General features: G+C 35.5%; 4 protein-coding genes across 5 annotated transcripts; 1 reads left to right on the plus strand and 3 right to left on the minus strand.

The window, feature by feature from the left end:
• Positions 1 to 5,068, plus strand: LOC110632259 (histone deacetylase 19). 2 transcript variants are annotated; one of them, XR_002490643.2, is made up of 8 exons: positions 1 to 159; positions 425 to 1,010; positions 2,045 to 2,485; positions 2,637 to 2,867; positions 3,621 to 3,691; positions 3,799 to 3,852; positions 4,564 to 4,635; positions 4,758 to 4,926. XR_002490643.2 is itself a non-coding variant. In XM_021780414.2 (8 exons), the coding sequence occupies exons 2-8, from the start codon at positions 483 to 485 to the stop codon at positions 4,854 to 4,856; spliced, it is 1,482 nt and encodes a 493-aa protein (XP_021636106.2). In that variant the 5' UTR covers positions 1 to 159; positions 425 to 482; the 3' UTR covers positions 4,857 to 5,068. The 2 variants fall into 2 exon arrangements, 1 of the variants encoding a protein (XP_021636106.2); XM_021780414.2 differs by having other exon boundaries at positions 3,813 to 3,852; positions 4,758 to 5,068.
• LOC110632258 (chloride channel protein CLC-e) lies at positions 4,964 to 12,319 on the minus strand. Its single transcript, XM_021780413.2, has 6 exons — positions 11,544 to 12,319; positions 11,248 to 11,448; positions 10,339 to 10,805; positions 7,864 to 8,415; positions 7,261 to 7,469; positions 4,964 to 5,887 (listed from the first exon to the last, which is right to left on the minus strand). Exons 1-6 carry the CDS (start codon positions 12,250 to 12,252, stop codon positions 5,857 to 5,859), a joined length of 2,169 nt encoding a protein of 722 aa, XP_021636105.2. The 5' UTR covers positions 12,253 to 12,319; the 3' UTR covers positions 4,964 to 5,856.
• Positions 12,320 to 12,444: 125 nt separating this feature from the next.
• Positions 12,445 to 14,585, minus strand: LOC110632261 (UDP-rhamnose/UDP-galactose transporter 2). The gene is made up of 5 exons (XM_021780417.2): positions 14,372 to 14,585; positions 13,969 to 14,153; positions 13,678 to 13,878; positions 13,141 to 13,302; positions 12,445 to 13,043 (listed from the first exon to the last, which is right to left on the minus strand). Exons 1-5 carry the CDS (start codon positions 14,496 to 14,498, stop codon positions 12,681 to 12,683), a joined length of 1,038 nt encoding a protein of 345 aa, XP_021636109.2. The 5' UTR covers positions 14,499 to 14,585; the 3' UTR covers positions 12,445 to 12,680.
• Positions 14,586 to 15,738: 1,153 nt separating this feature from the next.
• Positions 15,739 to 24,643, minus strand: LOC110632260 (ankyrin repeat domain-containing protein 2B). The gene is made up of 9 exons (XM_021780416.2): positions 24,493 to 24,643; positions 24,354 to 24,396; positions 23,703 to 23,854; positions 22,085 to 22,297; positions 20,634 to 20,782; positions 20,003 to 20,171; positions 18,694 to 18,786; positions 16,265 to 16,404; positions 15,739 to 16,164 (listed from the first exon to the last, which is right to left on the minus strand). The coding sequence occupies exons 2-9, from the start codon at positions 24,385 to 24,387 to the stop codon at positions 16,065 to 16,067; spliced, it is 1,050 nt and encodes a 349-aa protein (XP_021636108.1). The 5' UTR covers positions 24,388 to 24,396; positions 24,493 to 24,643; the 3' UTR covers positions 15,739 to 16,064.

Raw genomic sequence — 24,643 nt, forward strand, 5'->3', positions numbered from 1 at the left:
TAAAAATTACTTGGTCAAAAAAACAAACTTATGGCATACATAAAAGATTCTTGGGATAGAATATCATGATTCGAGCAATTTAAGGGAGAATACAAGAAGCAAGAAGAAGAAACAGAAAGAGTTAGGAGTCTAATACTCTGAAGCTTTTGCTTTATACAGGTATAGTGAAGCAACAAATCTCTTTCTTTTTTCTTTCTCTGCTTTTTGTTTTTAAAACAATTTGGCATTGTCTGTTATGGGTTTCGATTATTGGGACTAATTCTTCTCCAAGTTATAAGCTTTTCAGTTTTTTTATTATTCTTGGAGTTTGTATTGTCTCATATGGGTTTTGGTTATTTTAATAAATTGTATATCTTGTTCTTTGCATAACCAGAAAGCTTGGAAATCTCACTATCTAGGGTTGTTTACTTTGTCCAAAATGCAGCTGTTCAGAATTGGTGATTTGGTAGAAAATAGTGATTGTAAAATTATTGAAACAAGAAATGGAGACTGGTGGCAATTCTCTGCCGTCTGGTCCTGATGGAGTGAAGAGAAAGGTTTGCTATTTTTATGACCCAGAGGTGGGCAATTACTACTATGGACAGGGTCACCCCATGAAGCCGCATCGCATTCGAATGACCCATGCTCTTCTTGCCCACTATGGTTTGCTTCAGCACATGCAGGTCCTTAAGCCCTTTCCTGCTCGAGATAGGGATCTTTGCCGCTTCCATGCTGATGATTATGTGGCTTTCCTCCGCAGCATTACGCCTGAAACCCAGCAGGACCAGCTCAGGCATCTCAAGCGCTTTAATGTGGGTGAAGATTGCCCTGTCTTTGATGGCCTCTACTCCTTCTGTCAAACTTATGCCGGTGGCTCTGTTGGTGGTGCTGTCAAATTAAACCATAGTCTTTGTGACATTGCTATCAATTGGTCTGGTGGCCTTCATCATGCTAAGAAGTGTGAAGCTTCTGGCTTTTGCTATGTCAATGATATTGTCCTTGCAATCTTGGAGCTTCTTAAACAGCATGAGGTTTGTCTAATATCCTATTGCGTGTGGTTGTGTACCCCCCTCTCTTTTTACAAGAAAATATAAATCATTTAATAACTCATTTAAAAATATATGATGCATTATTACATTATTAACGTCAATGCTCTTTATCTCAGCAATTGATGTTCACGAGCTCCTTCTTGCATTGCATATAGCCTACCCTTCATTTTGTTTTTTATTTGTTACGTTAATTCACTGGTCATAATCATCTGCATCAGTCATCAAGTATCCAAATGCAGTAACAGTCTATGGACAGTCAGTTTTGATTTCTATGCCTCTACTTTCACGTTCGTTATGCTTGGATATTGTTATTATTGTTGCTGTAAGTTATCACTACTCATGTCACCTTCTCCAGATTTAATCTGATATAGAATAATGGATGATAATTTTAAGCTGATGATTTGATGAAAGTAATTTTAAAACATTGGGGCATATTGTTCACCACATGTAAGATTTCTTCTTGAACCACTTTTTATAAGCAGGAGATGGAATTTACCATGTCATGTATTTTTGAGAATTTGATGGCCTTCTTATTCATTTTTTATGTGTTCGTCTTATATGTTGATAGATGCAATTTGTAATAGTTGCTTCATTTCTTTCCCCTCAAGCATATGTGTATATTGGTGGGGGTTTGTTTTTTTTTGGGGTGGGGAGGGGGTGGTGTGGGTTGGTAGGGGGGCGGCGCAGCAGAAGAGAGAGAGAGAGAGAGAATTGGAGACTAAGGAGGGAGAGATGGTGAGGAGATTGCAGAAGGGAATTGAAATAGTTAATGAAGAAGGGGAAATTGTCCACATAGTTTTTGAATTGTAAGAACTGCAAAATTGAATCGATTGAAGGATATAAACTATAAAAGGTAGACTTGTCTATGATTCTGGTTGTCTTTGACTTGCATGCCAACCTTAAATCATTTGAGGGTGGAGAATCATATAACTCTAACAACTACATTTTTAGTATGTTAATGTCCATTTATGTAATCTTATTTCACGATTTATTGTTTCTTTTTATCTGTCTTGCAGCGTGTTCTCTACGTGGATATTGACATTCACCATGGTGATGGTGTGGAGGAGGCATTTTACACCACTGATAGGGTCATGACAGTTTCATTTCACAAATTTGGAGATTATTTTCCAGGTACTGGGGATATACGTGATATTGGACATGGGAAAGGGAAATACTATTCCCTTAATATTCCATTGGATGATGGAGTAGATGATGAGAGCTACCATTTCCTATTTAAACCAATAATTGGAAAAGTAATGGAAATCTTTAAGCCTGGTGCTGTGATTCTTCAATGTGGCGCTGACTCATTATCTGGGGATAGATTAGGATGCTTCAACCTTTCAATCAAGGGCCATGCAGAATGTGTGAAATTTATGAGATCATTCAATGTGCCCTTATTGCTATTGGGTGGTGGTGGTTATACTATTCGGAATGTTGCTCGCTGCTGGTGCTATGAGGTACATATTTCTTTCTATCAATGTTATTGATTTACATATTGCAAGTTGAAGAGAACATTCTTGAATATATTGTATGTGGTATTGATGTAATTGCGTTTAATGATTTCTTTGAACTGATTACTTTTTGGTTAATATGTTTTATGTAAGGCAGACTGGAGTTGCTCTTGGAATGGAAGTTGATGACAAGATGCCACAGCATGAGTATTATGAATACTTTGGTCCAGACTATACCCTCCATGTTGCCCCTAGTAATATGGAAAATAAGAATTCACGTCGATTGCTGGATGAAATACGGTCCAACCTTCTTGATAATCTCTCAAAGCTTCAACATGCACCCAGTGTCCAGTTTCAGGAAAGACCACCCAATACTGAGCTCCCAGAGGTATGTATTTTGCAACTTCTGTAAGTTGTAGTTCTTCAATTTTCTTGCTATTGGTTGTTCTGTCCTTCAAAACTATGGCATTCAGTAGTCATACTCACACAAGTAGAATATTATGTTATATTTATTGGATGATATAATATTCTTTTTGTTGATGACTGGCATTAAATAATACAATATTATTTTGACGACTATGTAGCATGATGCTTTTCTGTGTTTTAAACTAGGCCCTTGAGTATATGCATTTCTTCTGAATTCATCTTAACTTAAATTTCTACTTGATATCGAAGCTGTAATGGCATCAATTTTTACTACCTGAATTCAACTTTTTGTTTTGAGCTCCTTTAGCAGCCAAATCTGATAAGAGGCATAGTTGGTTTGGCTGGTATAACATTTTATTTTTCTTCTATTTTATTGTGTTTATTGCATATGAAAGTGCCACTATAGATTGAAGCTGTTGCTATGAGTGACCACAGGAATGCAGAAATAGATAGCACTGCCAGTATTTGTTCGCACAACTACAAATTTGGAACATTTTTAGTAGACTGTAATGAAATGTTATGGAATTAAGATGTGGTAGAATTATTCCATTCCATTGTGAATCATTACAGTTTACCAAGCATCCATTATATTTTAGCTTCTTGTATTCCAATTTAACTTGGGTTTCGTGCTAATTCATGATAGTCTAGGTTAACTAGTTGCATAGGTTTGGCTTATCGATAATGAACTTTTATCTCTTGTGATTGATTGATTCAGGTGGATGAAGATCAGGATGATGGGGATGAGAGATGGGATCCAAGTTCTGACATGGATGTTGATGATGAGCGGTATTTTATTTTGTTTCCTCACCCTACTCTCCTTGAAGAAAACTGAAATAAAATTTCCCCCCTTCTTTCATATTTGATGTTATCTAACTTGCATTTTATGCTGCAAGCCTTGACCAAGCAGAGCAAAGAGAGAAATAATTAAGACTGAAACAAAAGATCTGGTATGCTCTGTTCTGATTGTCTTTTGCCTTGGATTTAGGATGTCGGATATGGATAATATTTTAGTTTATAGTAATGCTCTGAGTGGGTAAGAACAATTTGGATAATATACTCTTGAGAATTGAGCTCTCTTTAATAAGCCCAATATTAAAGAGAGCTCAATTCTCAAGAGTATATATATGCAAAAGCCAATTTATAAACCATATATTATTAATATAGAAGAATTTGGATGATATACTTTGACATTATTAATATAGGGTTTATTAATGTGATATACACTATATCAGACACATTTAGTACTGGTTAATGACATCTTCAGTGTACCTTATGCATCTCTGTATTCAATAAATGCTAGACCCTGAGGTTTATGGACCATCACTGGATTTTTCCAAATTTATAATCTATTATTCCCTCCATAGGCTTACTTTCCTTTTTCATTTGTCCCAAATTATAGGCTACTTTCTATTTTAAAATAATTTATTTATCAGTTTACTAATATGCTCCTATTTAATATGCATTGAAAAAATAAAATTCATTAGTTCCAATAATAACTTAGTAATATGATTTAATAAATTTTTAACAAAGCAATATGAGTGGAGGGTATATTAGGAAAAGATTAAACAAAATTTATTACTTCAACTATATTAACCACATTTTCTTAAATTATGTGAAAATAGAGTTTGTCATTATAATTTTTAGTTCCGTTTATTCAGGAGAGTCAGAAAGGAATTGCTGTACATCCTAGAGGCTCGGAAACAACAGCAGATGAGACCACAAGTACTAAGGTATAGTTTCAAACATAAGCATTTGCACAAAATCCATTCATGGAAATGTGCACATACTATACTTGGACCAAAATACACTACAGAGATTCTTTAACACATTTTTCTGTTATTGTTGCTTGCAGGCATTAGATGCGGGTCCAATGCAAGTTGATGAATCGAGTGTAAAGATTGAACGTGAAAATGTGAACAAGACATCTGATTCTGTGTTCTACAAATCATAAGTCCAAATCAGCTAATTTGTTTGTGCAAGCATTGTTGAGTCGTTCATGGATTAATCTTAAGCTTTTACAAGCCACGAGAACCGAAATGATTTTGTTTTCAATATGGATTATTTAAAGGAACAAGTTGTATTCACATTGTGAAAACTCGAGTGAATCTCAAGAACTAATTTAATAACTTTAGGTTCTCACAGGGAACTTTAATTGATCTTTCACGTTAAGGGTGTTATGATGCTTTTCTTACCATTATTGCTGTTCAGAGCTTGTGCAGAAACTGTTGTGTACTGCTGTTGGCATTCACTTGGACAATTTATACGGGGTATCTTAACAGCATCCTTTCGTTAAGGGCGATGCAGGAACTAGCTCCGTTGACATGAACTAAAGCAGCATCACACTGACATACCAGGACATCGATAAATTGTTGACAAAGCAAGCTGAGCGAACCACAACAGGTACATGAAGTGCAGCAAAAATCCAAGTTGAATTTACAGCAAAATCTCTGTAAATAATGTGAACTACCCCAACGTGGACACAATTTCCATACCTATCACCTTTCAGCAACAAGAATCCAACACTGGCCACCAAGGACATTATATTTCGAGATTCCCTGATATTATTTGCATACAATTATGACTTAAAAACTGTCCAGCTCATATCCCTGCGTGCATAAGTTATCATCCTGCCACATCTCTTAATAGTTGACTTATGTCCCCTGGGTTAGTCTCTTCACAAAAGAACAGTCCTGTTTCCCATATGTATTGGCCCAGCTGCAACTTAAAGCACAACGTGATCATCACTAATCTTCACTTGAGCTAGAATTCTCTCTTTCCTGCCGATGGATTCAGGAGCACTTTGAAATGCTGACCCATTTGGGATCCCTGGATCTATGTTTATCACTCAATGACGGAGGTAGGTAGTTCAATTTCTGATATATCAATGCATATTCACACAGATGCTTACTCTTCATCTTCATTTAGTGGCTGTGCTTTTATGGCATGGAGTGTTATGAGAAGGATTCTCTGGTTGCAATAGCTCTGCATCCATCCGAAAAAAGGAAGGAAAATATTGAAAAATATATATATCAGCAAAAATGTTAAGACCATGGTCACATTCAGATAATTTCAATGTGGAACGTAAAAATAATTGTATTTTCACCCTAACATTCGTTCATTATTGACATTCAAATCAATAGAAAACCCTATGTCAGTTTTTGTCATCAATAAGGTACAAGACATATATAAAAACCAGATTTTATCCATTCTTCTCTCTATTATCAAGCTTTTTGTGTTACAAAACTAATTTATTAATATATTTATAGAAGTATGAATGTTGCTAAAACTTTTACAAAGACAAAAAAAATATATATATATATTATTCATTACAGGAAGGACTCTTTTTTTTTTTAATAATTGTACTAAAATGTCTATTGACTACAAATTATCCTAAATTGTACTTCAATTCATATTATATATATATATATATATATAAATGACTTGGGATTTTCTGAACTTATAAAAAATAAATATCAGTTATCATTATAAATATGTTCAAACCTTCAAAATATGCTATAATTTTGAAGTTTAAAAGATACAAGTATACACTTAATAGAAGAAAAGTATAAATTTTGCAGATTTTATATCCAATCTCTATATTTACTATGATATATTGATAAGAACTTTACATTATCTTATTAATATATTTAAACATATAAAAGGAATTTTAAAAATTTTTTAAAAAAAATCCTTGTAAAAATATTTTTATTTTAATATTAACAGAAATATTAATAGTGTTAAAAATCACTATCATATGCATTATAAAAAGGATAGTATTATTTAAGAGTAGCAAATATTTTAAGATATATTTATATTGAGAGAGACAATCCCACACTAGTTTAGGAAAAGGATAATATCCCCTTATATGGCCTTAGGCACTTCTCTCCTTGAGCTAGCTTTTGGGGTGAGTTAGATCTGACCCATTTTCTTAAGACAGTATCAGAGTCTCCCCAATCAATATTTGAGCCTCCCATAAGCATTTCACACTCTAGATGTTCGGTTCTAAGTGTGAGGGGGGTATTTTAAAATCCCACGTTGATTTGAGATAGGGGTAATGTGCCTCTTATATGGTCTTGGATATTTCTCTCCCCTTGAGTTAGCTTTTAGGAGCAAGTTAGACCAGCCCATTTTTCTTTAACACAATATATATACTCTTATATTTGCACAACTGAAAATGGGAAACAAAATTAAATAGTATAAAGCATGACGTAACGCACAACAAGTTTCAAAAATTTAAATGTACACAACTTATGTCATGGCACCCAACAAAACAGTGAATATAGGAAATATATAATACTCTAGCAACTATCTCAGGGAAGTACAACTAAGATAGGGTAGAAAGTTTGCTAAGGAACCTGCAAGTTATGTTGATACATTCTCTGTCCAGAAGACCAACTGGGTGTCCTTTGTGTCCTTCAACATGCTCTGAAATGACTGGAACCTGACTCAGACCATACGTATCCATGATGATTTGAACAGAGAAAAGGTCCATACTAGGCTTAGCAGTACATTGTACTTGACAATTTTCAACATCTTGTGAACATATGTCACATACTGAAAGCTCCTGAGATGAAAAGAATTATAACATTCAAGATTGGATGGTTATAGAGATAAGATGAGAAAAACGATATATTATTGATTTATCTGGAACTTTAGGAACTCCAAAAATCAAGACTAGAATTCTAAACTTGAACAGTTGAACCCTCAAAGTGTATAGGCAGAATGCGTGAAACCACATAGATTATGACTTCCATATTGTCCAACTACATTTACCATATGCTTGAAGGACACAACAAAACAATTCCATTTTTTTTTTCATCCTCTCCCTTCTGATTTACTTTAAAATTTTCAACTGAAATTTTCTTACATTTTGGGCCTAACAACCTTAAAAGATTGCAGAAAAAAAATATTCAAAAATATTTCAATCTTGGATGTTTGTTAAAAGACGAATTCTATACCTTGGGTCTCTCAGCTTTTGCTTTTGCAGTTTTAATGAAATCTTCAATGTCCCCAAGATTCAGCAAACCAACTAAAACATTGTCATCATCAACAATCATTGCACAAGACTGCTTCTCTGCAAGCATGTGACTTAGTGCTTCAGTAACCAAAGTGCTCATGAAAACAGTTACATATTGTGTTCTCATGGCTTCTGAAACAAAAATTCTCTTCTTGAACCCTTCATTTTCAATACTAGAATCATCTACGCAAAGAGAACTTTCAATTTCACAAAGGTTGCTTGAATAAGGAGCTTTTTCCGCACGTACATAACCAGAAGATAGTCCACGTATGACAGATATTTCAGGTTGTTGAGTTGGAAGAGCATTTCCTTCATTGACTTTTCTGGTCTCTTTGACATCTCTTCTACTCTGTCCAGAAGTAATCCATGAAGACAGCCCTACAGCTCCTAGTAGTGGAAGAACTATACGATAGTCTTGCGTCAATTCAAAAAGCAGCAATACTGCAGTAAGGGGGACTTGACACACTCCGGCAAGTGTTGCAGCCATTCCCACCTGCAATCCGAAATTACCAGTAACCAGCCATATCATATTGGTAATATTGGTAATAAGGACCAGAAAAAAGCAAAACTATAAGCACTTTTTAAATTTGGGCCATCTCTTTTAAAATTATTAATAATGACTGAACATATTATTGGTAACAATTTTTGGCCTTCGGTTAGCTTCTCAGTTGCGGAAGCATGCTTTGCTGACATGACACATTAACATGGTATAGGTTAACAAATTTGCTGACTGGTTTAAGACCATGTTGCCTGAGCTTCGGTTAATATTTTCCCACTTTTTTGTTACAAAGGGAGAGAGAAGGGAATTGAACTTGGAGTTGGGACCTTAACCGAGTTGAGAGGTGCATCGCTTGGCTGAGCCTATGGAGGCATTTTCCCTTATTTTTTAATGTCATTGAAAAATAAAATTAAAATTCATTAGACCAAACATCATTTTCACGAACCAATGATCTCCCTTGTCAATTCACAGTTCTTTGGTCATTGTGTTGAAAATATATTAACAAGAGAGAGGGAGGGAATGAATCGTAAGATCCACTATCAATCCAACCTCTGTTTATGAGTTTTTTTCTTTTTTTAAAATTCAATTTATGGTTCTTCGTCTGCTTTGAGCTTTCACCAATGCTTACTTTGGTCCCCCAATCTGTGGCCATGGACTGCAGATGGATCCTTTAATTGCTTGTACTTCTCGTTTTGTACTCTGTTTCTCTCTGTCTTGCTTTCAGAGACTCAGCACGGAGAACAGTAGTAGATAGAATCTCTAGAAAGATGGAAAGTAAGACCAATATTTCATGGAAATGGTGGCACATGGTTTGATGGATTTTTATTTTTTCATATCGTTAAAAAATGTGGGATAATATTAATTAAAGCCCAGTTAACATAGGAATTTATCAACATACTTTATATCAGCAAGTCACATTTCCTAGAGAGGAAATTGACTCAAGGCCACAACTGTTACCAACTATTAAATTCATAGCCACTATTTTTCATTGAAAAAAAAAATTGGCCAACATTGAAATGTGCTTCAACTTTTGGCTTCTTTGGGTCAGCAACACTTCTGTATGTTAATCTATCCAGTCGATTGAAAAGTTAGAATTCAGAATTGGCAAGTGCAGAAGGTTATCAGCTGCAGCACTTGCCAATGGCCAATTCTGAAAAGGCGATAAACTACATTATGTACAAAAACAGATGTGTCTTTTAAATCATCAAAATTCAATTAGTGAAAATGGGTGAGACAATAGCATCCATGTTAAGAGAAAAGTGCTCTTGAAGGCTAGCCAGAAATCAGAAGGGTAGGGGCCACCACCTGCTGTGATGGTACATTCTTAGACTTCTCACTCTGGCTAGAAATGTGCTTATGCAAGTTTTAAATGCGAGATTTCACCCAGAGATGGAGGAACATGCCCCCTAGAGGTGCCTGCTTAAGCTGTAGACCTACCGGGTTATGGCTCTTTGGCTAGTCAACAAATTTAAATCCTGTTGCAATCCGTACAACAGGAGAGTAGTTAATCCCAAACTTTCATAATGATAGCTAGACAAAATGAACTTGATGGCATTACAGATTCCAACAACGACATGAAGGTTTTACCGTTGACATTAAAGTCTGGACATAAAATAGATGCCAGGTTCACAAGGGAAACCTAAATACCACCTGGTTTCTCTTTGATACATAAAATAGACGCCAGGTTCACAAGTGAAACCTAAATACCACCTGGTTTCTCTTTGATCAACTTGTGAGATTATAGGAAGTCTGAAGTTTATTTAGAAAGCGTTTTCATTCACTAAATCTTCTCTGAAATTAGTAGGACAATGTAAAAACATGTTACAAAAACTATCCTCAAAATATAAGCATTCAAGACCTTAAAATGTAAGTGTAAAAAAATTATCTAGATGATAGAATAGTGTCAAAGAATGGTACCAGGCCATAAGCTTGCGGTGATGCCACTTCCAAGATGGAAAGTTGAAGTATTGGACTAGACTGAGCAACTGCAAAACCAATCAGTTTCCCATATGCCATTCCTGTTGCTGCACCAATAAAAAGGGATGGGGCATAATAACCCCCCGCTAATCCAGAAGCCCGGCACAAAGAGGTAGCAACTATCTTCACTCCTATGAGCTGAAGCAGTAGACCAGCCGAGAGGCCTTTCACAAATGGCCGAGATTCCAGTAAAATGTCAACATTTTCGAAACCCCAGTATAGGATTTCAGGATAGGCCAATGCTATTGTCCCAACTGCTAAGCCACCCAGTACAGGAAACACAGCCCTCGGTATGCCAACATCCCTGTGAAGATTGTCGACAATTAACAACAAAAATGATGTGCATCTGGATAGGGCCAATGAAACCAAGCCGCAAAGGGTACCGAGCAACAGATACAACGGAAGTTCTGAAAATGAGATGAATAACTTTAGGAGCAAACACCCTCATTTTCTGATCAAAGCCCAAATGTTTACATCAATAAATATCAAGGCCGTTGGGAAAGTTCATTCTAGTATAATTAATTATCAAATATACAAAAAAAGATCAGATTTCTTGGAGTATTCAATGTAATTCTAGACAAAAGTAGCATCAGCAATCAATAAAGTGAAGCTCCAAAATAATGTGGTGGCCTCACTGTCCTTGATGAAAAATTTTAACCCCTAAAAATGTTAAGTACAGAAGGCTTTTGGCAATGACAACAAGAATGGAAAGTATTAAGATATATTCAATCAAGATGTTGGAAATAGCTTCAGATGAAGTTGGGGTGGCAGTGGCACCATATAAACCCAAGAGAAGATGCGAGTAAAGAGAAGCAAGGGTCTTATTATTAGAGTGTGGAAAGTATTTACCACCAACGGAGCGGAAATCATAATCTGGGACCTTAAAGGCAGGTTCAGAACCAAGGCCAACTTCTGACACAACAGAAGCTATTACAGCGCTAAGTATAACCATGGAAGTAGTGTTTGTGAGAGAAGCAGACGAATCTAACGACGACGGCCACAAGACAGACTCCACGGCGAAGAAACAACCAGCAACAGCAGCATTGAATCCTGCGAAAATGAATTTACTTCAATTCATTTGCCTTTTATAGACAAAAAAAAAAAAAAAAGAGAAACATAACAGACAATTAGACAATGCAAAGAACCAGAAGAGATTCCAGCAGCAGAGCCAGCAGCCAAAAGAGAGAGCTTGGTTCGGGCATCTCGAGAAGAAAGAGTGAGAGAACCAATTCCTTTGGCAATGGAAGAGCCAATCTCAACACTGGGACCTTCAGGGCCAAGGGAATTTCCCGTGCCGAGTGTGAAACAAGCAGCCATGGCCTTAAAGAAGGGACGGAAGGCAGCCTGGAAAGGATTTTCATTGAACAGAAGAAATGAAATGGCGTTCAAGAAGCTGACAATAAAACCACCGCAAGCGGGGACGAAGATGACCCGAACCCAGATGGAATCGAGAGGCTCCTCCCTCATCCAGGAGGCACCTCTGTAGGGAATTCCATCCCAGAAAAAGTCGCGAATTTCATGAACAGCGTTATTGAAAAGAACTACAGCAATTCCAGTAAGGACCCCCACAACGCAAGAGGATATTATTACACCAGAATTTGAATTTCCAGTAGTTGTGGTGGTTAGATCTTGATCTTGTTTTTCTTCATTTGAAAATGGTTGTCTTCTTCTTGTTCCGCTTTCAGGGAGGGCTCTGCAAATTCTAATGAGTTTGTAATTAGAATAAAGAGAGAAGGAAAGATGGTTCCTTTCGGATTTGGGCTTGGGTTTGTTGAGAGTGGGGATAGAGAAAGGAGAGGAAGAAGCAGAAGAAAAGATGATAGGAGGGTGGTGGTGGAGGAATAAGGTTTCCATACTGCGTCTGCGCGCCTATTTCTGATCCGTTCTAATCCAATCCTTTCTCCTTTCCGTTTGTTTCACTTTTTGTCTGCTCCTTACCGCCACGCTGTCGTTTTCTCCTCCAACCAATATTTATTTATTTTCCTTCTTTAGAAAACCAACCATTTTTTAATTTTTAATTTTTAATTTAAACTTTAACCTTGTAGTTCCAGAGATAGCTCCGTTAAAATTATATATATATTTTCAAAGAAACTGGTTTTAATTTCATTTATTTCCTGAATTTGTACATGATCTCAGAACAACCAATAGAAAATTTAACAGCCGACCAAAAAATGGAGGAAAAGAGAAGAGGTGATTCACATAGGAAGAGAAGTAGGTGCAAAGAATATTGAAGCAACTGTAATTGACGTAATTCTTTTTATCCAGACAATGCATTATTAATTTTATACTTTAGACTGGCCAAGCTCAACATCCTTAATCAATGGAGTCTCCTCCTTTTCCTCTGTCAGAAATCTCATGTCCCCTTCTGAGAAATTGCCTTTAGAAGCAGGAATGAACTTGGTTCTTGTTTGCTTCTCAGCCTCTACTGCCCAGCTGTAAACCACCATTCCAGCAACAGCAAGAGCCATCCCAATTATATTTTTCAGGGTCATTTCGGAATCAAACAGGATCCACCCCAGTGTAAGGACACACACAGTTTTCATGTGCCCCAAAACCTGGAAAGATACTGCTGAGAAACGTCCGATGCAGAGATACTGACTCACATTGCAGAATACAGCCAAGGAGCATGAGACTAGTATGAAGAACTGCCAAGTATTTCCAATCACATCATGAATATATATTATGTAATGTAAAGAGGGTGCAGAAGGATTTGTAATTTTTTTAGGAGAGGCAAGTACATACGATTCCGCCTGGAGATAATGCATAATTTGATATCAGTTTACCACTGAGGAAGTAATCAATGAATGGACCTGTGACTAGAAGAGAGAGAGCTTGTATTGGAGCTGTCTTGCTTAGCAGTTCAAAAGAGCCTACTGAATACTTCTTCTGTAAGGAGCCAATTGACTGTTCTCACAAGCAAAAATTAAAGATTATCATTTCAGATCTTGGTTAAGCATTCTCATTTCGCAATCCAAGGAAGAAGAATGGAACTATGCGGAAGTTCATTTGTTATTTTGGAAATCTATCAGATGAACATATCTGCTATCTGAATCCTATCGAAATGATAAAAAGCAGCTGTAACTTACAGATCCTGACAGGACTAATATGACTATGACAAGTGATTTAGGCAATAAATAAACTACTGAACATTGATTAGGTACTCTTTAATTGAGAATCAGAAGAGTTGAGAATTTGCAGATGTTCAATTCCCACTTATTAATTAAGTTGACAAGCTATCATAACAATTAAAGCAAGTGGAAGATGATGAGGAAAGCTCACAATTTGCTGTAAAGAGGAAGACAAGACTGCAACACAAGCACTGAGAAATCCTTTAGCATTAACATTGACATCAGTAACAGTGCAGACACCGACACCCACAACCACTACCATGACAGCCATCTTGACTTCCCTGGAGTAGTGTTTACCATGAAGAAACCATTCCATTACACAAACCACAGGAATCATACTTAACTTCGAAATCTACACATGAGAAAACATTTGCAGAATCGTAAGGCTTAATATATTAGACATGTATCTGTGTATATATGCATAGTTGAAGGACTACAAAACCTGATAAAATCCAACAGAGTTGAGCATGAGGCTCAAGTTCATCCCTGTGATTGAAACATTGGCAACAATTGAGAACCAAACAAGTTCCCACAAGGGAATGTGCTTAGAAGCAGAATAACCAGCAGCATTTGAAACCAAGCCAACGAAGGCCGTCACAGAAAAGTGTAAACCAGTCAATGTCGTCGCTGGAAATTAGGAATCAGAAATTTAGAGTAAGTTCACAATGAAGATTAATCACGAAACAGAAACATTTTGAATTTGATAAAAATTACACTTCAATAGCTTGCAGTGATCAAAGTATAAGCTAATAATTAAGTGGCAAGATCCAAACATTATAAAAGAAAGTAATTCAAGATGCCAATGAGATGAACATAAGAAAAAAGAAAAGAAAAAAAGAACTCACCAAAAGCAAAATCAAAACCGGTGGGGGACATGAGTTGTTTGTTGGCCATTATGAGTCCAATGGAACTGAAAATGTTCATAGCCCAAGCTCCAATGTCTGAGACTCTGGATGATTTTTTCTCCTCCATTTTTCAGTTGGAACTTGGTGGGTTAACCGGACAAGAAGATGAGATTTATAAGTTAAAAATCCTGCCAAGAACAAATAATAATGTAACGTTTGATCGATTGTCGTATTCTTGTATTATTTTTTGGCTCCATATTCCTTTCTTGCTGTCTTTCTCAGCAAAGGGCATGTTACCTGCACGTTGCCATTTAAGTGAGGATGGGATAATCTTCCCTTTTCTCAACTTTAAGTAATTAAGTTCCTTGTTAACTTCTTTCGCTGCTTGCTTCAATTTAACTACTACACTAGTTGACCAACCCTAGCTCCATCAACGGCATCGAAGAGAGAGAGTTGCAAAACTTTTCATGGATCGCCTTTGAGCCTAGAACTAACACTCTTTGTGGAAATTATAATGATTCTAATTCTTTTTTTTATCAAATTCTAGCGTTTTTTTTTCAGCTTTTCAGAGATTTTAAATGAAATGAAAAAATCTCAATTTTCTTTACTATAAAAAAACATGTACTTAACCACTGATAAATTGTAACTCAATGATATTGAAATGTTTTTAGGGCTATAAAGGTGGAATAGTTTTCAGAGCTATCCAAAACTGTGAGATTCGTAATTAGTTTGTAATTACTAATTATAAATACACTTTTACAGTAACTAATATAAAATTTAAATTTTTTTTTTTCTGTAGAGAGGACGAATGGATTATGATTACCATGCCTCCTGCCTGATTGACCATGTGCTACTTGCTTTATTAAACTTAAAATTTATACAAATCATAGGATCTTGTTGTCGTCACAAGTAGCAAGACCTGTACACTACCCAGCCAGAATTCTCTTTCTTCTTCCACCCAGCGAACTCTTTATTATTATCGTAAATCCTATTGTAACTTGGTTAAAACACTAAAATAAAATGTTTCATTCTCAAAATTCACATTGGATGATTAGGGTTTTCAGTGTAGATGCATCATTTTCGTGAGTTGTGATGTGAGTGCCGTTTGAAATGACAAGACTCAAATTGGCCATTTTCAGCCTACGCAGGAAAATAAGGTAAATGGATGGAAAGGCAATTTATCCAACACCCATACGACTCTCTGTTTAACTAAGCAATCAGACATTCGAGTTCCCATATGCAACCTTAGATAATATTTCAGGGCATTCCAACTAGTCCAGTATTTAGTCTCATCTTGGAACATCCAAGCAATGATCGTTAATTAAGCTGCTCCTTGTAACAAAAGTACCACACCATGAACAAAAATATGAAAAACATACTGAAATATATCATTCAAATGATCAAACAAGAAACATAGAATGTTTCCAACATTACCACATAGCGGATGTTTACAGTAGTTTTTAATAGTAACTAAATGGAACCAGGAAATAGAAAACATGATATGACATGCCCTAGAAATCCCACAAATATTTTTTTAATTTAAAAAAAAAAAGAGAAGGAGAAAAAATTTTTTATGGTACTGACTATAAAATCGTAAGATGTAGCAACTGACAGCCGCAAAGACAGCATAGAGAACAAATTCGCCTATCACACTTGAGTCCCTACAACAGGCACATGCCACTCATACTCCTAGCTACAGGAAGGCATCCTTCTCAAGCAACTTTAGTACATCATGCTGGTTGTTTAGCTTGGCAACATCAATGGGAGTCTTGCCATCCATGTTCTGAAGGGTGCTACAGTTTGATAATGAACCAAGAAGCAGAGTCAATCAAGAGGAACAAAAATCATAAAAAGCCCATGAGAGATCATGCATAACTGATGCTAAAGACTTACACAGCAGCACCATTCTCTAGCAGAAGGGCTACACACTCCTTCCTTCCATAACCAGCAGCATAATGAAGTGCAGTGTTCTTATTTTTATCCAGTGCATCAACAGTTGCTCCTGCCTCAAGAAGGATTTGAGCACACTTTACCTGAAAAATAGTGAATGAAAATAAATTTAAGTGCATTTGCTTACTTCAAAGCAACCAAAAAAATCTTGGCCCATTTGTCTGTGCGTTTCCATAACTTCCCAACACATCTGACAGCACAATAGATATACAAACAACATGTGTGCCTACATCAAGAAATAACCAGCATTGCCTTAGGATGGCCTAGGGTTCAAGGAGGAATCCCTGTACTGCACCTCATCAGGCATGCAAAGCACACAAGTGTAATTGGAATTCGAGATATGAAAAGGTGGGCATTAAATGTTAGCCACAGATCTGCGACATTTGTCATATTGTTCATGTTTTGCAGTATGGCAAGCCTATGAATGTAAAGAGTCAGTGTGCTCAGCACACTACAACTGACCAGGTTGAATTGATTTAAAACTAATAAAAGATTAATACACATAAGCTCATAAATTTAAAGTATTGTTGTCAAAATTAATTTAAGGGCAAATAAATCTTGAGTGATTAACACACATGGGCAAGACAAGTTGACATGTCCTTTCAAACTATATATGTTTCTTCCTGAACATTGGCCTTTCCAAAGTAAAAAGAACAATACTCTTCAAGATTTCTCTTATAGCCAAATATGGCATACAACTCATTTTGTTAACTAAAGTTTTCAATAGACATTTACGTGGCTTTAGAGAACATAAAAAAGCATTCAACTTAGCCTAGCCAGAGAAGGCATAAAGGGTGCATGAAGTATCCCACACTTGTGAACTCAGGGGAGAGTTGATACACATAGCCGTATCCCTGCTCTACAGAGAGGTTGTTTCCATGGCTTGAACCCGTGACCTCCAAGTGTGCATTACAAAAATTTGTATTAGTGATTTTAGCAATGTTGTTAAAGGCGAGAAAGGTGTCGAGGCGAGACGACCTTCTAGCGCCTCACTTGGCTCCGCCTAACCTTGCTTCAATAAGGTACAGTTGATGAGGCAACGCCTTATAGAAGGTAGGGATAAGCTCTTTTTTTTTTTCTTGCTTTCTTTTTTAATTGTTTTTACACAAAAAAAAATGAACCCTAAAGAACAGACCCATTTTGTCACACTACCAAAAACAGAAGCTCTCTCACTCACAGCATCCGGCTCTCTTGAATCACAACAGATATGTCTCTCATCTTGCTCACTCTCTCTCTCTCTCTCTCTCTCACTCTCTCTCTCTCCTTTCTTCTATTTCTTCTCCACTTCTCTTCTTCTATGTTTTTCTTCTTTCAAGTTTCAACACAGCAGAGTCTCATCCTTTTCTCTACTCTTATACTCTGTTATAGTTCAAAACAGAAGCCCTAATCTGCTCTCTTCTTTTTATTCTGATGGTTGTATTGTTTTATTTATTTTTAGATTTTTATTCTGATTGTTTTGTTAGATATGGCATATTTCTCGTTAATTTGTTGTTATATGGGATTTGTTGTTAATTTTATTATTGTTATATGGGTATTGCTTTTTTGTTTGTTATATGGGTGTTGTTTAATTTTTTTTATTTTAGTTGTTTTGTTAGATATATTTCTTGTTAATTTGTTGTTTCATTTATATGGGTATTGTGATGTGCAATTTGTTAGATGAGGAATGTGAATTTGTGATATGATTTTTGTTTATGCTAATAGAATGACAAAATTTATTAGAAGTACATATATATATATAATTTAGGCAATGACGCCTTCCTTCATAAAGGCTCTCGCCTTGCCCCCCGCCTAAGACTATAAGGTATAATGTTGCCTTAGTGTCAAATTTCACCTTGATAACACTAAATTTTAGTTTTATCATTTAATTTCTATGCTTCTCAATTCCAACAACGCCTATTTAGGTCCCATTACTGCTATGATTTCTTTTTATAATTTTTCTTACTATTGCATGCCATGACACTTTCTCCTATAAACTGAAGGCTGAAAGCCAACAAGAATGCTTTGCTATCTATCGATAATAACTAGCCATATTATAATTGGCATGCTGCAAGCTTCCAAATGCAGACATTCATCATTCATTAAGTAAGCACTCCCTCCCTGCAACATAGCATAGAAGTTCTAGGCCCCTGAATTTAAGTCCCGAATAATCATCTATGCTAATAAATCATTTCACTAAATTGGATTTGAGGTATCCCATATATGTCATGATATTTCATTGATCGGTAGATAAAAATTCCAAACATTCACACCCCCCCAACACCCCCCCCCCCCCCAAAAAAAAAAAAAGAGAGAGAGAGAAGATAAAACAAAATGAAAACCAAAATGCATGCATGCATACAACTACAAGAAAATAAGTGAGTTTATAATCATACCTCTCCATATCCACAAGCAAAATGCAGTGCTGTTCTTCCCTCAGAATCCTCTTCATCCTTGTTAGCGCCAGAAGCCATTGCATTTTTCAAACCCTAATTGATAATGGAGAGAACTTTAATTTCCATTTACACAGAATGTCCTATTTGAAGTTAGACAGAATTACAAATAAAAAATATAGATAATAACAAAAAAATTAATGCAAATTAAAAAATTTAGAAGATAAGATTTTTTTGATAATGAACAAGAACAGAACTTGTTATCACAAACTAGTTATCACGAGCTTGTTATCACAAGAACAATTTAAATATCACCAACAAAATCAAGATGCCATTTATGATAGAAATAAAAATAAAGATAAGAAGCATGGTTTTAACTTTTAAATAAATAATGGAATCAGAAATAGTTTCTGAAATGGCTTTGGAAATGGTATCAAAACGACATAATGGAATCAAATTGAATTGTTTCAAAACAAACCAGATCTGCCATCACCACCGTGAAATTTATTAAACCATTAGTAAAATGACCAAAATTAACAGTAAGCCAAGGATTGCACTCAAAACGTAACACATAAAATCAATAGATTAAAAAAATCCAAAAATTATACATTTTCAAACATAAATTATTGAGAACATAAAATCTAAAAATATATTTATTATATAAATCAGAAATTGTAACATTAATGTTAAATAATTCTATAATTTAAATAACTATAAATTATTCATAGTAATAAATTGAAAAATCTAAAAATTATGAAAACTTTAAATTTAGACAAATTGCACATGACCCATAATATATACAACATTTTCAAACAAATATCCATTGTCATCTATCATTATTCCTAAATAGAGTGATTAATTAAATACCTGAAATTCAATAATAGACACTAAAAACTGTAGATAAAAGCAAACTCCTCAAAAAGTATATAAATCTTACAGATCTAAATATATATAATTACAACCAGAAATTATTTTTTTAAATATATATATATATATATATATATATATATATATATATATATATATATATATATATATATATAATACGGAAAAAAGATGTTGACAGCAACCCAAAATATCAAGTAGCCCATGATATTTTATGCGCGCAATGATGTGGCTCATTTCAAATCACCCTTCTGTTTCAACCAATTTGTGCCAATACAACTCTGTTTATATGAAATGGAAAATATTGAATTGGTGCCCTCAAATTCCATTATGTTTCACCCACTACAAACAATATTTAATACCCTAGCAAGTAGAAGCGACAAGGAATCCAACAATCAAGCAAATATAAATACAAGTTGTACACTACCTCAACATCACCAACACTAGCACAATGGTGAACTATCGACTCATCCTCATTTCCTGCTTCTTCCTCTTCATCTAGCCCAGGATTTTCTACGGAAGTGGTTGCTTCTCCAGAAACTGCGAGACCCATTGCTTCACCCAACTTTTGTAGAACTTCCTTGTCATTCCAATACCTATGAAAGCAATATTTTGCCACACCACAAGCCAAGGAGATACACACAAATAAGAATAATTTTTTGAGGTGAACAGCACCATTGATCATGAACTTTGGGTTAAATTTTATGTCAACCAATAAAGATCATAAATCTACTAAAATGTGATCATTGACAATTAAATATAAAACTTAAATCATCATAATACACAAGTAAGCTTAAAAGCATGTGTAAGTAGCAATTCCAATTCATCAAGGCACATATATGTGACAAACCAGGATCTCTGCCATTCTAACAATGACCAAAATCATATACAAGTTAGAAGTTTAGAGATAAAAATAAAATTGGAACCAACTAATTATTAATGACCATCCTAAAATTTAGTTCAAAATTCAATCACTAGTGGGTGCAATATACGCCAATTTTTGGCCCACTACTATAAGCAAGTTACACTTTCATAGTAATATCAAACTAAATCCAAACCTCATCATGGCCGCCGGACCACCGGACTCTATCTCTTCTAATATAGGTTTTAAAGAAGGATCATCTTTAATTCGTGCCATTCGTTCCTCAATCTGATCTTTTTGTGCTGGATTTGCCAAACTCTCAAGCATTTGAGACATAGATGGATCCTGAGAAAAGACAACTAAAATTCAATCTAGTGGACAGAATTTAAATTGAAAAGAAAAGATATATGCACCACATAAATGAACATAAACACGCACACCCCAAAAGAAAGCAATCTTGGTTACCTAGAGCATTGATTGCTCTAGCATGTGGAAAGAAAATAGGAACATAAAGCATCCTTATCTAAAAATGTGGTATGATGAGAGGAATGTTTCGTTCAACTTTCTTAGTTGGTGGGAATAAGAATAAAAATAAAGATTTTCAGCTACCCTATAAGTATGACAAATAGTTTTCAATTAAAAATGTTATGTCAACTAAGTCAATACAACTCAACTTAATTAAGCCTTTATCCCAAAAATTTGGGGTCAGCTATATATATTCGCTTTCTCCACTCTAAACGATTTTAGGTTAAATCCTCAGAAATGTGTAATGCTTCTAGGTCATGTTGTACTACTCTCCTCCAAATCAATTTAGGTCTACCCTTTTTTTTCTTTCTATCCTCTAACCTAATGTGCTCTACTTGTCTAACTGGAGCCTCCGTATGTCTACGCTTCACATGACCAAGTCACCTCAATCTCCCTTCTCTCAACTTATCTTCAATTGGCACCACTCCTACCTTTTCTCTAATATTCTAATTACGGACTTTATCTAGTCTAGTATGGCCACTTATCTACCTTAACATTCTCATCTCTGCAACTCTTATCTTAGACGCATACGACTCTTTCAGTGCCCAACACTCACTACCATATAACATAGCCAGTCGTATGGCTGTACGGTAAAATTTTCCTTTTATCTTATTGGGAATCTTACGATCACATAAAACTCCCGTGGCACGTCTCCACTTCAACCATCCGGCTTTAATTCTATAACTAACATCCTCCTCACATCTCCCATCTACTTGAAGGGCTGAGCCTAGATATTTAAAGTGATTACTTTGGGACATTACCACTCTATTCAAACTAACTCCTTCCCTATCACCAGTTTGGCCTTCACTGAACTTACAATGCATGTATTCTGTCTTCGTTCTACTTAACTAAGTCAATACCATAAAAAAACCCAAATCCCAAATTTACGCCACGATAATGATGATAACAATAATAACAACATTATTTGAGATTTATGTGATTGAGAGAGGTTGATTATCAACTCATTCATTATTGTTTGCATTTCAAAATCCAAACTTCAACATTCCAATTTGCTAACAATACATAATCTGGATCATGTAATTTGGAATGCAAATTACTAAGGATTCAATGTTTTCTAACAACATTAAAAGCAATTACATGAAGCTAGAGTCCAAAATATACCTGCATCAATGCACTGCCGAGGCGTTCAGCCATAGCCATAAATTGAGGATTCTGCATAACCTGTTGCATGGTGGAATAGTATTGTTGTGAATCAAACTGAGGGATCTCATCTTCTGCTCCTACACCTTGAAGAGTTTTATGGAGCTGATCTGCCATCTGGTTAAATGAAGGATCTTTTGCTATCTGCTCAGCCAATTCCTTGATGCTTGGGTCCTACATATAGCAAGCCATACACATTGAGGAATCACAAAGGGAAAAAAAAATTGTGAACCTAAAGATCAAGAAGAAATCATGAGGGCTACATGACAAGGAACAAGTATTAAGTATCCATCATATCTTAGTTATATAAAAAAGTTGTGCCATGCAATAACTATACAAATGTTGACCCATACAAATATATAACTTTTGCTGCAGATAATTCAATTCGCACATTACTTTCTCTCATCAAGTCCCATCCGTTGGCTCAAGTTATTCAAAAGCAAAAGGTGCAAATAAGGCAATAGGTTCCCTGATTGCCTGAGGCGCCAGGCCCAACAAAATGTACTATATATTGTTTGAATTGACGCCATGGGAAGTGACAAAGTTAAGCTGGTTGACACCTACCACAAGCCTCCTTTATGTGGGTTTTGAAACTGACTATATGACCTAACCAAGGCTATAAAACAAGTACAAGTAGAGTAAGCAAAGGGATAATATATTAGCAGCATTCCATAGCAAAGAAAGCTCTAACACAATTATAGAATGCACAAATTTTTTTTTTTTTTAATAAAAAAACAAGTTCAAAATAAGTAGAAAAAAAAGTAGAGTAATCAAATTATAGTAAAGAAAGATAAAGGGGACGAGATTACAAATATTGCCTAGAGAAGAAACAGTGGAGACAAAGAAGAATGACTTCACAAAATGATGATGATGATGATGATGATGATAATGCTATAAATATTAGATTAAGAGAAGGTGCAAAGAATGTAGATAGACAGGAGAAGTGAGATTTAAAAACCAAAAGAAGAGGCAAAAGGAAGTAGTACCGGATTCAAAAATGGAAACAGAGAGACTGAAATTGTAGAGAGGAGAGAAAACAAAAGAAACGATTAAAAAATAAATAGGCAAACTTACTGTCAGATGATGGTATCAATGGCATCTGTGGGTTCAAAAAATCTAAATCTGATTTACACTCCTGTCCTAAAAATAACCTTTTTATACGTGTCCTTGTTTCTAGGAACTGGAAATGAAAACCAAATTTTTATGTGAGGTGCACAATGCCAAAGCTTGGCAATGTGTGCACAGTTACGTGAATAAAGCAGACACTTGTATGAGACACCTCGCTTGGAATGTCAAAAGCTAAAGCTGTGCCTCCTCACCTAAACGCATGACCATGAGCTTTTGACTGCCCTGGTTGATTAATAGCCAAATTGAAATGGACTAATTGGCAGCCTTACTATAAATTACACCAGCTGCATTTTAACAACTAAAATCATCTGCTCATACTCTCTCAACACTTTCTGATCAAACTAGCAAGAATTAGAACACCCCAAGAGAGGCATCTTAGCAAGCAAAACAAAAGAAAAAAAAACCCATAGATGACATTAAAATGAAAATAATATGAAATTGGATAGCATACATTAAGCAGACCACTCATGGCTGAGAAATCAAAAACATTGGGAGGAAATCCAGGTCCTGACGAAGGGGGAGATCTTCCTTGTCCTGACTGTGACTCCCCAGAAGACGTTTCTGATTTAGGGATTTTGGTTTCAGTAGAACCTGTTTTCTCACCTAGGAAAAGGTAAGAGATAAGTGAGAAAAATTAATAAAGCAGGTAACTGATTAAGAGATAAGTGAGAAAAATTAATAAAGCAGGTAACTGATTCCAAATATAGTCAAAGCACAAGACTTCAACAGGCTAATTAAGATACGCTGCAGGAAACATCCATAGCAAGCAACAAATAATGAATATAACAAAGTGCTTTTTGTAAGATCAAACAGCATGTACAGTAAACAAAAATGAATGGAATAAATCTTATTTCTTAGTGTTTTACACTCAACACAGTCCTACTAAAAATAAGAAAAAGATTGAAGGACTTAGAATTCAAGTGCTGGAATAAACTCTTATTGCGATTATGTACAAAGGATTAGATTACAATCCTTAAAAGGGATTAATAGCCCTAAATCCATAGCAAACAACCAAAGTAAAATCCCAAAAAGAAAAGCAAAAAAAAAGACAACAGATTTGAACAGAAAAACTAGTAATTCAGCAAGAAAAAGAATAGCATACCAGAGGGAACATCCTTGTTCGAATTGGACGCCATGAGAAGCAGCTGAATCGAGAGAGAGAGAAGATCAACTAAATTAGGGAATAACTACGAAAACAATCAAAATGAAAAAAAAAAAAAATAAAGAACTGAAAGCCAAACCAGCGGAAGGCGAATTAGTAGACAAATGAGAGACTTTGGTTTGAGGATTAGATTCGTAACCCTATCTCTCAGAATGTGTGGGGTGGTGTCTATGGTATCTGTCAATGTGCGATGTGTCAGCTTCCCTCTATTTTATATATATGTATATATT

This window comes from Hevea brasiliensis, chromosome 15 (genome assembly GCF_030052815.1).
Source record: "Hevea brasiliensis isolate MT/VB/25A 57/8 chromosome 15, ASM3005281v1, whole genome shotgun sequence".
NCBI lineage: Eukaryota > Viridiplantae > Streptophyta > Magnoliopsida > Malpighiales > Euphorbiaceae > Hevea > Hevea brasiliensis.

Coding starts and splice junctions, on each gene's coding strand:
- LOC110632259 (XM_021780414.2), top strand. CDS start 483: ATGGAGACTGGTGGCAATTCTCTGCCGTCTGGTCCTGATGGAGTGAAG. Junction 2,868..3,620: donor CCAATACTGAGCTCCCAGAG/GTATGTATTTTG, acceptor TGATTGATTCAG/GTGGATGAAGATCAGGATGA. Junction 4,636..4,757: donor ATGAGACCACAAGTACTAAG/GTATAGTTTCAA, acceptor TGTTGCTTGCAG/GCATTAGATGCGGGTCCAAT.
- LOC110632258 (XM_021780413.2), bottom strand. CDS start 12,252: ATGGAAACCTTATTCCTCCACCACCACCCTCCTATCATCTTTTCTTCT. Junction 11,449..11,543: donor TGCTGCTGGAATCTCTTCTG/GTTCTTTGCATT, acceptor TCATTTTCGCAG/GATTCAATGCTGCTGTTGCT. Junction 5,888..7,260: donor TGTATCAACATAACTTGCAG/GTTCCTTAGCAA, acceptor GGATGGATGCAG/AGCTATTGCAACCAGAGAAT.
- LOC110632261 (XM_021780417.2), bottom strand. CDS start 14,498: ATGGAGGAGAAAAAATCATCCAGAGTCTCAGACATTGGAGCTTGGGCT. Junction 13,879..13,968: donor ACTCTGTTGGATTTTATCAG/GTTTTGTAGTCC, acceptor TCTCATGTGTAG/ATTTCGAAGTTAAGTATGAT. Junction 13,044..13,140: donor CATTATCTCCAGGCGGAATC/GTATGTACTTGC, acceptor AATACTTGGCAG/TTCTTCATACTAGTCTCATG.
- LOC110632260 (XM_021780416.2), bottom strand. CDS start 24,387: ATGGCGTCCAATTCGAACAAGGATGTTCCCTCTG. Junction 20,783..22,084: donor TCGGCAGTGCATTGATGCAG/GTATATTTTGGA, acceptor GTCTTTTCTCAG/GATCCATCTATGTCTCAAAT. Junction 18,787..20,002: donor CTAGTGTTGGTGATGTTGAG/GTAGTGTACAAC, acceptor ATTATCAATTAG/GGTTTGAAAAATGCAATGGC.